At 30.9% G+C, this 16772-nt stretch overlaps 2 protein-coding genes across 2 annotated transcripts in view; one reads left to right on the top strand and one right to left on the bottom strand.

Annotated features, from left to right (window-relative positions):
- Nucleotides 1-233: 233 nt before the first annotated feature.
- Nucleotides 234-1630, bottom strand: LOC137926839 (cartilage-associated protein-like). The gene has a single exon (XM_068770557.1). It carries the CDS (start codon nucleotides 1404-1406, stop codon nucleotides 315-317), a length of 1092 nt encoding a protein of 363 aa, XP_068626658.1. The 5' UTR covers nucleotides 1407-1630; the 3' UTR covers nucleotides 234-314.
- A 416-nt stretch (nucleotides 1631-2046) lies between these two features.
- LOC137926693 (uncharacterized) overlaps nucleotides 2047-16772 on the top strand; it is a gene marked incomplete at its 5' end in the record, with an annotated part of 41104 nt that continues 26378 nt past the window's right edge. The window contains 7 exons of the mRNA XM_068770372.1: nucleotides 2047-2109; nucleotides 2834-2923; nucleotides 3395-3467; nucleotides 3899-4061; nucleotides 4452-4536; nucleotides 5015-5173; nucleotides 6674-6763. Coding sequence (XP_068626473.1) covers nucleotides 2047-2109; nucleotides 2834-2923; nucleotides 3395-3467; nucleotides 3899-4061; nucleotides 4452-4536; nucleotides 5015-5173; nucleotides 6674-6763 — 723 coding nt within the window. The remainder of the gene's footprint in view (nucleotides 2110-2833; nucleotides 2924-3394; nucleotides 3468-3898; nucleotides 4062-4451; nucleotides 4537-5014; nucleotides 5174-6673; nucleotides 6764-16772) is intronic.

Here is a 16772-nt window from a genome sequence, read left to right as displayed (position 1 = left end):
TACTTATTTCTGCAAATTCTGAATTTTATTAGAACTTATTAAAGACAAAAAAAACAAGTAATATTTATTTAAGGTCACTGCATATAACATATGAATATTATACTTATATTAATATTTATGGCACAAAAGTAATAATTCTAAATTTAAAATTAAGGTTACATAGTTAAAGAAAAGAAAATATAAAGAATTTACATTCAAAATATTATTTTAATATCAAAAATGACATGCATATGTTAAATAATAATTATCCCTTTTGGGATTGGTGCATAATTGTTATTACTGATGTTGTGTACTTAAGTATACTTAACAATTCATTACAAGTTTTCATTACTAAATTCTAATTTGTAAAATACATTAAGAATGTGTTTTTCATATTTGTCACGTTTGAAGTAATATGTTATATCTGACCTATTGACAAAGTTATTTTTCTCAGTAAGAGTACTGTAGATCATTTTATTTGATAGCATTTCTTCATTCTTTGGCATTAATAATAAATATGTTTCAACAGATTTTGCAGCATCTTCTACTCTTCCTAAATTATAATAAGATATTTGCAAATAATTTAAAATATCTGCCAAAAACTCATTTCCAGAATTGAAATGTAACAATTTAAGTTCTTCCTGACAGTTTTGTTTGCACATTAAGAGGGCCATCATATAATTTGTTACAGTAACTGTAAATTCATGGGACCATTCTAATTCAGACTGATGCTGGCACTCGGCTCGACACATATTTTCCCATGACAAATAATCAGTTAGTGCTTCTTCCATGTTAGCAACAGTTTCTGCCCATTTTTTAAAATAATATTCTTGAAGGCCACGCTTGTATAACATCATATAATCCTCACTATCAAGATCTATTACTTCATTAATGTCAACTTCTGGTTGATTAATGTAATATTCAAGATTTTTTTTCATTTTTGTATCATTTGGATTGGCAACCAGGTATGTATATGCTGCATTAGCTGCTTTTGGTAAAGCATTCATTTGAAAATAACATATATGGAGATACTCAAATGGTTTTTTAAATTTCATATTGTGTTTTGTAGATTCAGATACCAAATTGTCCAAGTGAGCTTCTTTAAATCCATCATCTTGACACTTAGTTACACATAGTCTAGTGATTAAAAACTTTGCAAATATCTTTAGATCTTCAATTTCTTCTACTTCTGATATCCATGGCTGGGAATTACATTTGAGATTGCAGTTTATTAAAATTGATCTATACAGTTTGAATAAATGCATTGATTCTTCAAACTTGCTTATACACTCGGACCATCTTTCTCCTGCATAAGCGTCAACTCCTTTCTTGTAAATTTTTTCAATTGATGAAAACTTTAAAGCAACACAAAAGATATTAATACAAATAAACAGTAAAACAGCGAAGCTTAGTCGTAATCCCAACATATTTTAAGATACACAACTAATATAAGAATAATGAATTAAGAATGAAACTAAAATTTTTAATTGTTTTAACCTAATTGGTATTTAGATCAATGACCTCATACTGTTACACTGTCCTATGATATCGATAAGCCCGCGCCAAATGAAACACTGAATTATGTTTTTTTAATATCATCTTTGCCGTAATTCGTAATTTGTTGTATTATTTTTTAAATCTGCTATAAGAATTTGTTAGCGTCTTATTATAAATTACGTGTTTCGCGCCTTTTATAGTTAGAAGTACAAGTTGTACTATAAAGCTTTTCAGAACAAATTTTACGAAAGTTTTTGAATTTCCTATAGATGGCGGTTAAACTGATTATGAATTTTACATTACGTGTAAAATTTATAATAGTTAATTTTGTTTGTTCTTTATGACTTTATTTTTTTTTTCACAATTCACTTATTTTAAAATATAACCAGCGTAGAAAATATCGAATTTATATTGGAAAACTGGTTATTTGTTAAAAGTCCCGATCTATAAAATGAAAAAAGCTTGACAAGAAATACTTTGATTTTTTTGACATTAATGTTCCAATAACCTATTTAGTATAATTTTCGTAAATATCTACTTTCCTAAAATTTACTTTTATTAACGGTTTTAATAATGACATTTAATAATTCTGTGTTAATTGGCAATTGGAACGAAGAAAGACTTAAAAATGAGGTAAATATTTAAGAGCGGTGTAATAATTCTAACATATATTTTTATAGTTTTTTTTTAAAAGTTTTTACCATTTTAAACTTTACTTCAACGTTTATCAACCCTCATGGTGATATGATGGCGATTAGAACTTAATTCTTTTTACTTACACAACAACTTTATTCATTTATACTTACAATTTTATTTTTTGCTACCGCTAACCGTTGTTGTTAAAAAATTTATTATTATTAGTTTTAATTAATGTTGCCAATAATTGTGAAACGGTATTTTATGCTTTAGTTAAAAAGATGCTTATATGAATATAAATATGTGACAGATGTTCACCTCGTTTTGTCTTACAAATTATTAGGTTCATCACATCATACGTTTATGGACTTTATGCTCATGTAACTTAGCAAATTTTCAGTCTCGTAGGTTTAAATGGTTAAAATTCTGTTACCTTAGGTAGAATATGCTGAACATACTGCAATGAAGCTCATTCCTTAACGAAAAGGAATCTGCAAACTTGAATGTAAAAGGGACTTTATTGAATAATGGTAATTAAATATTATACTGATGTAATATAAAATGCTTCATTGAAGATTTGTGGATTCTTATCCCTAATGCGTCGTTCTAAATAAAGCGTATTACTCACAATACCGTTTGTACTTTACCGTGTTTTACCTTTGCATAATACCGTGAATACTCTGCAAAAGTAACAATAATTATGTAACTTTTTATATTTTAGTATGAATTCAAGATATTTCTCAGAAAACGTGACCGTCATGAACTTCTCTTACAAAGATCAAGAACCTTATTTAGCAATCTACTTAAAGAGGTGAACGAACGGTTACTTGTTACGTTTTTTAATTTTTTTAATTTGGTAAAAATAAATTAATTATGTATATATTTATTAAATTGTGCGTTAGTCAAGAAAAGCAGGCACTTGGATATTTTTGAAATTAAACTGCAGGACGTAGGCCTCCCGCCATAGATTTAAATAATAAGACCTGTTGTAAGCCGCTTCCTGCATTGAATACCTACGCTGGGCTTGTCGACCTGTGGTCTTCATTCCAGAATATGAAGCATCCAGGGGCCATCTATACTGCGCTCTTTGTAGCCTGCCCACTGACATTTCAACTTGTTAATTCGGTGGGTTATTTTTGTTGGTTTACGGATCTCCTGATTTGATCATATAGAGAAATTTCGGACGTAGCCCTCTCAATGGCGTGTTGCGTGTCATTGCGTCATCTAATTAGAAATTAAAAGGCACTTTCATTAAATTGAAGATTTTTTTTTGAAATTGCAGAGACCTCTAGCAATCAGTGGAATTCATGTTTTATTCGGATACAATGTCCAAATAGTTGCCACGGATATGGAAGGTAGGTTATCGTATTAATATAATATATAAAGGAGCATCTCTAAAGTTGAATTTAACAATATAATCTTACACAAACTATGTACAATGAATTGCGTGTAATCGTGATGCACTTTACAATATAAACAAAACTGTGATGCAGTTAAACTTTGGTAATGTTCGCGGTACGCGGGACCAAGTCGGACTAGCTTCGGACTTAACCTCAAAATACCACACGTTCTACAAGTGTTTAACATTCCCTTTAAAAAAAGGGGAACTATTAACTTTTTTTAAAAAAAAAGCGAGTTTTAATTTTTTTTTTAATTTGTTCTTTATTTAAATTCACAATAGAAATTTGTGACATATTTCTTGTGATCAATTTGAGTATTTATTTGCCTTTGTTATAAATGACATTGTGTATTTTACAAATATGTAATACAACTTATCAAATTATAGTTAAAGGCCTTTCAAAGGGAGGTAAACCACATTATGGTCTTGCGTTGTCAAGTTTGGTGAGAGAGCGGCAAGTTGACTATACGCAAAACATATGTGATGGATGCCTAATGACATTGTCACCGATCACTACACCCTGCTGCCGCAACACTTTCGTTATATTAAGGTTGGAGATTATAAATATTAAATGTCTTTTAAATCATTTAATGTTAAATATGATAATATTTATAAATATTTTTATATTACTTATTACTATTTTTTAATTTTAAATAATGAAATTACAGTAAGTTAATAATTTTTTTTCTGTTTTAAAGTTTCATTTACATTTTCAGTGTATGATAATAGTAATTTAAAGCATTGAAACTGCATAATGAACTACATATTGAAGTTCAACTAATTTTCTGCTCAAAAGGTTTTGCTGCATTATGTATTATAGTGTTGGCTATAAGCGGTTGAAACTCCCACTTGTCTTGCCGCGCATGCCTAAGGCGCGGTATAGCGGTTACGGTAGTACTTCAGTAATTCATTCTAGCCGTTTAAATTATTATATTTATAGCGCCAAAGATCATAATTTGCGAGGTGAGAAAATGAATTATGGCGATGAATTTCTGCTGAAAGCTGAAAATTACGGGGAACCTGAGGTATTTATAAATACTAAAGATACTTCATAATTATATAATGTCTCATTATTTAACTTTATTAGTATAATATGGAGCATTGTCTCAAATACGAAAATTCTTGCTGCGGGATTATACAAGGCGAACGCAAATTTTGTCGTCATCATTATCAATTGAGCCGTAGGATTTTAACTGCTCGACTTGAGTCTCCCCATAATTTTTCCAATAAGGCCGCTTGGAAGCGGCTTCCATTCAGCGCCTTTTGACGATCTAGACAACGACGTCTGTCCACCTTGTTTGTGGGTGTATAACGTTGCGTTTGCCGGTTAGTGGTGTCCACTCCAGAATCTTAAGGCCCATGGGCCGCCTGTTCTGCGCGCTATGTCACCTGCTAACTACCACTTCAAGTTGCTAATCTGCTAGTCTTTATCGGTTACTCTTGTTCTTTGTTTGTATTTTATTGATACATATGAAACGTAATGTAACATCGCGTTTATTATAGGCAGCGCCGCTGTATGTTCGTTACACGCCTGTGGGTGCTCCTTCTCCGGACGACCGTATGCCAATTCAACTCAGTTCGACTCTAGATTCGTGTTGCCGATGGACAACAGTCCCTTTACTGCCATGTGACCGTTTGGAAGGGTTGGGTAGTCCAGTAAAGGTCGAATACATACATTTATTTGTTTAATGTTTTGTAACTTTAAAAATGTCTAATAGTTTGGATAAGATCAACTATCAACACCTATATATATGTGTGTGTGTATATATATATATATATATATATACACACACACACACACATATATATATATAGGAAATATAAGAGATTAAGGATAAAAGATTAAGGTTTAGAGACATGAATTTTAAAATAAATATTCCTTTTGCCAAGTAAAGGTCACCTAAGAACGGATTTTATGCTGCTGCTGTATGTTGTTATACAAGGCGGTCTCACCGTATTTTAAAACTACATTCTTCTACGTATAAAAATAAGCTACATTTTTTGTTCGGCACTTAAAAAGTAAACAACAATGTATGTAATTACAATAAAAAAGTAGTGCGATCTATCCGGGTGTTGTTGGGGTATGTACCTATTAAATCTATAATTTATTCTAGATATTTTGCCATTAGTATGACATTGACAAATATTTATCATTTAGCTAAAGTTTTACAAATCTTACAATATCTTATATTTAACGAAGAAATATCATTGAAGCAAAATAAAAAAGAATTTTGATTTTAAATAGATATTTGTAATGTTCATATAACTTTTCATTATAAGGCGTGCATATTTTGGAATTTGAAATTAATATTGTATTGCGATGGAAAATTATTCTTTAAGTATTAAATCGAGCTCCGTACCAGAAAATTTATGTTACATAACATTATAGTAAATTTTTGAGAATTAAAATTCTTCTGTTTCTACGGCTTTCAATTGCCAGGAACATCTTTTCTATACTTTTGAATTACATTGTCCATGTACAAGACGAGAATAACTATTCTTTATTGAATTCTAGAATAGATTTCGTGATATTTTTATTTTTGGTTATTTACAGACTGATCAAATTAAAAGTATTCATGTTTATTCTTTGTAACAAATTTCACTAAAAACCCTTAACCTAATTTCAAAAAAAATAATAATCTATAAATATATTGAAAAAGATTATCATTATTATCAATTTGAATTCAGCTGAATTCGTCCACATCTGGACATAGGTCTCCCTTATAGCCTAACCGTTCGGAAGCGGCCCGCGTCTAGTGTTTTTTGACCACCATAAAAAGGTCGTTTGTCCACCTTGTCGGTGGACGTCCAATCTCTACTTGAAAACCTTAAGGAATCATTAATAATAATAATTTACTCAGGAACAAGTGATATCGTTGTTTCAGCCCGTAGACGCTTACTGCAAATACGCCTCTCCCAAAGATATATTTGGGGGTTATGCAACAATAGCCACGCTTGGCTGGCTGGCAATCCTATATAATGAATGCATAAAGTGTGAATTATATGAGATTGTATCCCGGGAATCGAACATACGACCTACGATAGCAAGTCTCAGTCTACTGGCCTACTACTGCTCGAAACACAAACAATTTGCATAGTGAATACTATAGTATATTTATTAAGTGATTTATAAGAAACTCACGTAGTAACATTCTTTCACAGACTAGCACTAAATTACTAGTGAAGAACTGTATAGCAGATAAAAACTTATTTGTTATGAATCAGAGTTGGATGCAGACATTCTTTGGTCCGGTAATAAATTCAGATAATTAAAATAAAAGTTGCTCTATTCATATCTTAATTGGTAACATACATTCCAAGTATTTCTATTTTATATTATTACTACACGTAACACTGTGATTTCGGTTATTTTTAAATTATTTTTTTTTTCAAAATTTTAGGTGGCTGGATATTTTGTAATATTTGTAGTCGTTATATATGAGTACCGTTTTACCTACAATGGAATTTGCCAGTCTCTCAAACATTTTTAAATTACCGATTTGCGAAATACCGGATTGCGCATCTTTGTCCGTCTAATTAACTTCTTGCCTGTTTTTTTACAGGAGTGCGGTGTCACATGCAAGAACTTCGTAGATGTTCATAAGCGATTTACCGCAGAAAATATCTTTTCTATGGTCAGCGACGTGGAAACAAAAACTAAAGATTAACTTGTGAAAATGTTGTCGATATATACTACTCTTGGATGGATTGTGTATTTTTAAAAATTAAATGATATTTTAATTATATGGCTGTTTAATTATACACATATAATACTGGTTGAGTGCCGCCCGCTTGTTGAACTTAATTAACGCTCCCTTAACCCCCCCGCTTTGTGTACAAAATTTCGTAAAATTCATTTTAGCTGACCCCCAAGGAATACTCCTACTAAATGTCTAAGCCTTAGAACCAGAGATATCGTGACGGGACAGTACATAGATTGAAAACTCTTACATTTGTATAAAGATAGAAGATGGTCAGTGAAAATAATATTTAATAAATTAAATTATTACATAAATAAAGAGAGCAGTTAAAACATTTAATTTAAACCAAGGACTTTAATTAACAAAATACTCGTACATTCGTTGTACATCGCTAACCTGTCAGTCCCAGTGACTTCCCCTGTCAAATGTCAACCCTTTCATCGTACTATCGTAATGTTGCCCTGTGACCATTTTTCTTCCACTATATGTGGATGTGGTTGTTTTCAAAGTTACACGACTTGTATAATGATAGAGAGCCACACAAGTTAAATCTGTCTACTTTGCAGTTCTGTTGTACAATTAAATATATTGTGTGATAAAATCAGGCGCAGTTGGTAACTATGTGGTTTCGGTTCAGATCTCTAGTCGTACTGAGTGACAGCCCAAACCGAGGCCCAAGTTACTATATTTTTTTTTATAGCTTCTGTCCAAGTGAAATGAAAGCGCAGCGGTATCCTGATCACGTCAAAATCTATACATTGTCTTGATCTGGGATTCACTATCGTCCTCGAGTTTAAATACAAAAGAGAAAGGAAATGTTCGTTTTAAACACACTGTGCACCTCGTATCTGAGGAAATTGTATAGACGAAAAAGTAAACATCGATTTTGCGTAAACAAAAAATCTGTGTAATCTATGTACACTAGAAATATTCATGTTTATTGACTAAATTTCTTGCACTAATCGAATGCGTAACTATAGTATGATATTATACCTATGGACATAATAATAAAAAAAATTAATGTCTAATTTTCCATTACATGGTTTAAAAAATAAAATGATTTTTCTTACAACAAAAATTATTTCACGGTTAATAGTTTTTGCTAGAAATAACAGCACAATGTGAATGCAGTAATCGTTCTTAATCATTATTATCATCATCAGCTGCGCCACGTCCACGGCTGGGCATAGTCCTTCAACACAGATTTCCAATAGGACCGTTTTGAAGCAGCGGAAATGCAGTGTATGTAAATAATCACAGTTGTCAAATCACCTGGCAATCCATCGGTCTACGCATGCGCAAAAACTAAGGACGCGCGGCGTATGATTTGTAGGTGGATGTCAAAACCGTTGTTGATTTGTGAATTTGTATTAAATCTTTAGTGCTTGATGGAATATTGAATTAAAGACTATCTTATTTTAATTTTGAAGTAATGTTTAATATGTATAAATGAGGGGTGAAAGTTTTATTTAAAAATTATTTCATTCCCATGACAAATAATGTATTACGGCGTTGGTGTATCTGAAGTTGTAGGCGGATGACTTTTAATATAAACTCTATCTTTCATCTATAATTCTATAATTTTTGTGCTCCAGCTCGCTAGGTGTTGTCTCTAACATTGCCTACCTAACCTGTTAAAATCCACCCCAGCAGCATAATCACTTAGACATTTACATGCGCATTTGAATCGTCGATTATTTTACCACTATAAGTAGTACACTATAAGTATACTACCACCGGTTTGGAATGCTGATCTGTTGAGAAGAACTAGCTAGAAACTCAACACTTGTTTATTTAAATGACATTTTTTTATCATCTCTAACACTTGTTTGTTGATAAGAAAGACAAGTTCCACAATTTTGACTTTTTACATTAGGAAATATAAACTAAATGCACTTGGTTAGTATTTGAACGTAAATTATTATTTTTTAATTAACAAACAACATTTCGTTTTATTCAACTGAAACTTTTACTTACCTTAATCTACCGATCTTTTCATATCCAATTCGATCTCGTAGAGAAATTTCAAGCATAGCCCTCTCCAAGGCTCAAGGAGTGACTCAACAATATACAAATATTAAACCAGTTTTCAATATTTGTTGGTCGATAATTCATATTAACTATCTCTGATGAAAACAGAAAGCATATAATGAAGTCGCAGTGACTGACGCCAACCCATTAGCTCGCCAGTTAATTGCGGAAGAGGCGCCGAATCCCCGCTTCAATGCCTTTTAACGCTACAAAGCTGACGTTCAGTGAATCTGCATTTCAAAAGTGGTAATATATTGCACTGAAACCACGGAGGGAATTTAAATAAGCTATTAAAATATTTGTTAAAAATAAATGTTCTGATGATTTCAATACGTATAAACTCACACATGGCAGATTTCTTAAATTGAAATAATGTATCACGAACGTGGGTTAAACATTATTTAATGTATAACAAGATAAACTTATTTCTTTGGTTGGATTACCTCATTACATATTTTTGGAAGTATAATTAGTTTCCAAGTATTTTCTACAAGTATTTTTTGTCATATATACACAATTAATCTATATTCATGTAAATATTGTTAATGTATATATACCAGGAATCCAGCGATACATGCAACTGTGTGAAGTGATAACATGCTTCTGCAGATAAAGGAATATTTCTTGCCTTAGATAAACTCAATTATATGTCATTTTGCTGCTTGATCATATAGTTTTGTATATATTGTATATAAATATAGATGATTCTCCTAATATGTTGCTAAGCGCAAAAATGAAAAATAATGCGACTAATTGCGGCGAACACATTTTTTATATTTTTGTTATATGTGTATTAAATACGGACAAGGTTCTGACGATTAGAAAAAATAAGAATATTTGCAAGGGGAAACAGAAATAAATAATAGTAGGCGATGAAAAAAAGTTCCATCAACATATTTTGGATCTAAAACTCTTACCCCAAACTGACAAACATTTGATGTCAATAAAAACTTTAAAAGGTGTGTTATGATGTAATTAAACCGAGAATATCTGTACCATAAAACATTACAGTGAAAATATAATTACATTATTACTAATACTTTTAGTACGAAAGCCATGTAGTGCACAAAATAGTAAACAAAATTTAATCATCGTTTGTTATCAAGACTAAATAAATGCGTATATGATTACTCTAAAATACTTTTTCTGTTCACAGACTTTGGAACGCGGCAGGCTTTCGTTTCGTTCAGTTCGGTTCGTTCGTTTAGTTTTTACAACGTTTTTAACTTTTCTTTTTTTTTCGCTTAATTTAGGTAGGTAATATCACAGCGCTCAATTTCGCCATAATACAGCAGCTTCTGAGAATTATTACAATTCGGTTTTAATTAAGCCATATCGAGAGAAATACAGGCGTAAAATTTTATATACAATACTTCATGATGTTGATCGCCGATGTGTAGAAATTCTATGGTGATTTATTAATGAAATTTGCTTTTTTCTTTTAACTAAAAAGTAGAAATTTCATTCTGTTACCAAAGTTAAAAAAGAAAATAAACTATTTTGTTATTTGTTTTGCTTCTTTTTAAATCACCGTTTAAACTTTTTGATTGGATTAGAGTTAATGCAACATCATAAGGCATTGCGAAACAAAATTATTCGTTTATTTGATCCGTGTCAACTCATTAGCGTGCACGTTAATTGCTAAAGAGTTGTCTGATTCCGAGCAGATCACAATAAACCTCAAAGAGACAATACGGACTTTTATTTTTAATTTTTAATGTCTAGTATATATAGTTAAGAAATAACAGTTTAAGAGCAGAATTTTATTGTTGAAGCGCGGCAAAGTATATTTTCATTAAACAGTAGAATGACCATGTCAGCATATTAAAAATGTTTTGTAATAAAATGACTGCAATAATAGATTCATTTTTTAGTAAAAATAAATGTACCGAATTATAAAATATTACACATTTAATAGTTTCATTTCTGAGGTAATTATTTTTCTTGAAAAGTTAGCCAATTTTTTATTTCAGCGAAAGAATAACCTACCAAATCGAGCTGTATCCGTTAATTAAACTTGTAGTTGATAGAGATAACGCTCTACGAAGCCGAAATTAGCCAATTGTCTCTTTCTAAAGGTCGATGTGTAATATCTGTCGCCGGGTACTGTACTGTGCGTTATTCATGAGAACATTTCAAATCCATTAATACATGGTTGACGATAATGAGATATTATATTTTAATGTAATAATATCAAGGGCATTGGCACCTTAAACTTTCATAACCATTTTGCATTTCTGTTTCAAGTGAAACTAAACTTGATACATTTGTAAAATGAAAACAGAATTAGATGTATTCAACGCTGCAAAAACAAGGTTTGAATTCCCTTAAAATTTAAAATGTTTTGATTATAAATTAAAACGGACTGAAGTAATTTCTCTTTTCGAAGCGGGTATTGAGCAACATATTATATTATTTTACATTACATTGTAATATTATTTTTAAAAAGTAATTGGTAAGTTTACTTAGTGAAGCTATATAGAAATGTATAAGAATATTCATTGGAATATTTTCTAAACATTTGATATCATCTTCTCGGTAACTAGGTGTAAATGCTTAAAAGCTCTACCACTTATTTCCAATCACCCAGTACTAAGTGATCACACTTAAATATATTACATTAATTATTTTTGTCTATTGAAGTTCGATGAACCATTAACTCGAGGTACAAAGTCTGCAGGGTCAGGTAGTAAAATTTATTTATTTTGAAATGTAGCATCCTTAATTTTAAAAACACTTCTATTTACCATATCTATATCCTAACATATTTCTTATATTTAACTAACATTATTTCTTATTTATGAAGTCAGATGCATTAATTAACAGCAAATGATCTATATACACTCACCTCTTTGAAGCTTTTACACCCATATTTAAATAACAGCCACCTGTATACTTACTGCAATATGTTTGTAGCAATTATTATCACAATGATTAAATTAAAATATCTGTGAAATTGCATACTTTAGAAATAAATGTTAAAAACTTTAATCTATAATATTTGAGTTAATAGTGTCCCATTAAAATAAAATGTGTACCAAGACTGCAGGACAATTGGAATAATTTTAACGAGTTCAGTGAATACAAAGATGGAGAGTAATATCGATAAATATTAAGATATTTTATTTTTAATCTGTGGCTATAAATTGGAAGCAAGGATTTACGGTATAGTATAGACAGAAATAAGCAATTTTTACATTTATAATATATAATAATTTTTTACAAAATGTTTTGCTTTTAAAAAAACCAATGTGGTAGTAAAAGAATGATAAATAGTTCATATTATTCCCTATTGAGTTGGAATCTCTAACCCGAAGAGATTTAGACTTAATACGGGCAAAGTAGTTTTGTATAATTTTCGCATTCCATGTAGGTCTAAGATTGATATGGGAAACATTTTGGTGAGCAAATCTGAAATAGAATCATTTTGAATAATGGAAATTCACTAAGTTTTCCCTATGTAAATTATTTCACATGCGGATGTAGTTTTCAAGAACTTAACAAAGAGAAATAAATATTTTATTCAAGAATCAATTGGGTTTTATATGGTTCAGCCATATAGTTAGTTATCTAGACTAGATTAACTATAGAAATTTCAATTGGGTTATACGGAAAACATACAAGAATGATCAAAATATGAAAAACACAATAAATTGACCACCTGACCGTATCTGCTTTTCCGCCCTTCGTTAGTCGTTAATCATTCTCGTCCCCACAACCTTTCATTAGCCGTTGGTAACGAATTTCCCCCATGGTTACCAGACGTCTGAAGTTTTATACATTTTTATACATAAAGATTTACACAATTTCTACAATCGATGGAAATTGTACATTTATATTTTCGAGAACTTAATTTTACTTTGAAATAAATTTAGATAAAATTGCTTATTACCTACTGTGAATAACAACGCTATCTAGTTTTATTAAATTCATTTAGCGACATTCGATGTTATTTTAAATTTAAGAACACCAGTATTGATTAATTCGAAGCCTTAACATCACGTTGGCCAGCTTAAAATTATTATTATATGTTTTAAATGAACATATCAATAAAGACAAGAAATTAATAATATAATTCAGAATATAAAATATAATATACATATAAAACATTTTTAAATATGTAAAGGTGTTTGCAGTTTATGCGAGTGCGAATAGCTTAGACTAAAATCTTTTTTAAGGTAGCGAAGGTTAAAGGTTCCCTGCGAAGCCTGGGGTCGGGCCGCTAGATATTATAATCTTTCTGGATTGGGAGGCCGCCGAGCTTTTAGTTTTCGTTCGAAGACTCGAACACGATGTCTCAGGATTTGTCGGGTGTGATTGTTTTTAAGATGGCAGCACGTCCAATTAACGTGTTGAACGTCAAAGTCAAAATAATAGATCGATATCCGTTTTAAGAACTAAGCGATCGAGAGCAGTTCCAAGTATACTTACCACGGTGTGCCATACTCAATGTTATTTTCCGGAACTTTACCATTTCGGGAATTAAACGCTGAAGATGGCAAGCGCAAAAATAACAAGTTGGATAAAGGTCTAAAATAAAAAAAATTACCGGTGTTCGGCCTAGGATAGTGGTAATTGTCAAGTGAAAATAAGAGTGAGTAGCTATTATACCTATGGTATTTTGTTCAAAATCCTAATTGTAGAATTTATTTCATTGTAGACTTACATTACATATATTCTACGATATATGGTAGGTAAAGAATCATTTCAATAAGAAATGACGAAATATACTATTGAAAACATAAAAAAATTAATTAGCGTTAATTTTTTAAACCTCGTAAAATTTTAGAAGATCTTTTCAGATGCATGCATAGTAAAACAGGGTCGTTGATCAATAAATTTCAATTGTACTTTACATTTGTGCTGGAATTTGTTGCTGTGAAAAGCTGACATTTATCTGACGTAACTAATTGCGGACGGATCGAAACGTCAGCGCCGCTATTCACTATATTTTGTATATTCGGTATCTGTTTTAAATAGAGTTAAAATGGTAAAAAGTCTGTTTCTTAGGAAACTAACGAATTATATTATAAAAGAAGAATGGGTACAGATGAAAAGTTTTAAGGAATTACTCATTTGCAATCATTTAAAGCGTGTTACACGTTATTCAAAAGTTAATGGTTACAGAAACAATAAATTACGTGCTGAAAATATAGCAAGAAAGAGCTTTTTTTTGAAAATTCGGATTACCACATTTTAACATTAGTTATTGTTTACTTTCTGTTCGTGCAGACTGTTGTGATCATCTGGCTTTTAAAATGTAACGATTAAGAGACGACGACGGCACAAAGTTGTTACTGCGATAGTTGAATGAAAAGATTCTCAGAAACTGTGTTGTATTGAATCTGTGTTTAGCTTCAATAATAATTCTTAAGATGTGAATTGTTTAAAAATGTTACAAGAGTCCTTAAAATATAATAATAACGTATATGTGCAAGTGTGAATGTCACGTTATTTATTGTTGGCATTTAAACTTCACGTTTCAATTGGCGTACATAAACCGTTAATTAAGGTTAAAATAATTAATAGTGGATTAATGTGTTTGGGTTTTATCTGCAACAGCGAGCGTTGATAAATATTTACATTTAATGAGGTCAAACGTTGTTGAGCCCGGGATTTACCAAGGAGTGTTCTAAATACCGCGTTTTGTTTAATTCAAATATTTTATACCAAAATTTCACGTAAAACATGACGCTTAGAAAAAATAGTTAATTAATATTTAAAATTGTATTATTCAGCATTGAATTTGATCTTATTTATTTGATCTAGCTTTTAATATGTGCTATATTTGTAAATACCACGGACGAAATATGTTTATATTTTTCACCATTAGTACATTTCTCTTAAAAGCTTTTCCTTGAGATTCAATATTTTCTAAAAATACTTTTGAATGGAGTAAGTAAAGGCATAAAGTAATAGGAAAATTTCATCGAACATCACTTGCTGTCTCGATGTTTTCATATATTGGAAATTCTTTGGTGCATTTCTGATTTGAAGTAGCGTAAATAAAATGTGATTAAAATATCTGCATTTTTTGGAGAATTCTCTCGCAAAATAATTTTTCTTTGCTGCTTATTCTGAAATACACGTTAACTGCACGTTGGAATTAAATTAAAAAAGGCAGTATTTATTGTGTCCTAGTGAATTCATACACTGCTGAACATTAGCACGAAGCTCTTGATTCAGTAGAAGGGATGTTGTTTCTACTTATAGGTGATAAATAGTTAGTTTCTAAGAAACTTCTTAGCCTTGAACACCGCCGGCGAGTAGCGAGTCTGCCAATTTTTTACAGGATTCATTTTAGTGAGTGTGCTGTGGAACTTTACGACCGTATCCTACGATCCCTTCTTTTCTATGGGACGAGTAGAATGCCGGCCCACTATCACCCCACTAAACCCTTATACTGCAGAGTTTCCTTGGAGGCAAGCGTTTTAACTCAACGTTTCTAATCCACACAACCTGAGTACAGAAAGATTTGCTGGCGTATTTATTTCCCGAGAATTATAACCCAGGTCTCTTGAGGGTCAAATTGAATAGAACTAAGTGTGAATATAACTTATCAAGTCTGCGTCCTACATACAAGTTCACATCATCGTTCTCCATCAGGCAAATTAGTGATCAAAAGTGGAAAAGAAAGCATTACAAAAGTTCAAGAATTTGGATTAAATCATAATATAACAAGTAAAAATTATTAAACTTTTTTTCTCTGACCCATGATAGTTTCACATTGCTTGTAAAAAATTAAGGAGAACGATAAAATTTTGAGCCATCATATTTTTGCTTTCAATTAATCAATTTTTAATAATACAATAACTTGCCATGCATAACAACTGCTGGTCACAAAACTTTGCTAGTGGATTGTAGTGTGTTTAGTAATGAGGTCATAGACTTTTACATATGTATGTTTCATCTGAAAATAAAATCAATTTGATCTTGCTTTTCCAATAGTTCATTGTGAATTTACACGTTAGCGCTGTTTGTTTATTTCCCTGGAGTGTCTATGCGTTAGAAAAGGTGCCGTAATTTTAAGATTGTAGTTCAATAAGTGTCAAGAATATGAATGATGGTGTTAAAAGAGTATGTAATCATGAAATTAAAATGTGTATAAAATACTTTTTAAATTAATAATGTTAAATTACAAAATATTTGTTAGTTTCAAACATTGTTAGATAAAACGATTGGTCCAAATAAATAAAGAGAGACACATTCCACAAGCTAAGGGAAAGATCGTTCCAGCTGGCACTAAACAACAGGTGCAAGATTATTTTAATGTTTCTCCTCTTTATTATAGTTGCCTATGAACTCCCGTAAAATTTTAACAAGAAATTTAGTAACGTATAAGTACCATAAATACAAAGCGGAAACATAATATTAGAAGACTGTTATTTACATTCCTAGGTCCAATTATGCAGATTGACACTGCGTAAATCCAAACAGGTATATTAAAAACAACACAATTTTTAATTTTTTCCTAAATTTAAGAACCTTTTGTTTTTCTTTGTCGGGTAAGTCTATGTTTATATAAATTA

Source organism: Battus philenor, unplaced genomic scaffold, assembly GCF_028537555.1.
Source record: "Battus philenor isolate CCGP_79_NKW_IND1 unplaced genomic scaffold, ilBatPhil1.0.hap1 SCAF_3, whole genome shotgun sequence".
Lineage (NCBI taxonomy): Eukaryota > Metazoa > Arthropoda > Insecta > Lepidoptera > Papilionidae > Battus > Battus philenor.
This window is presented reverse-complemented; position numbering and strand designations above follow the sequence as displayed.

Bases quoted from the DNA above. Each gene is read 5' to 3' on its own strand.
- LOC137926839 (XM_068770557.1), bottom strand. From the start codon at position 1,406: ATGTTGGGATTACGACTAAGCTTCGCTGTTTTACTGTTTATTTGTATT.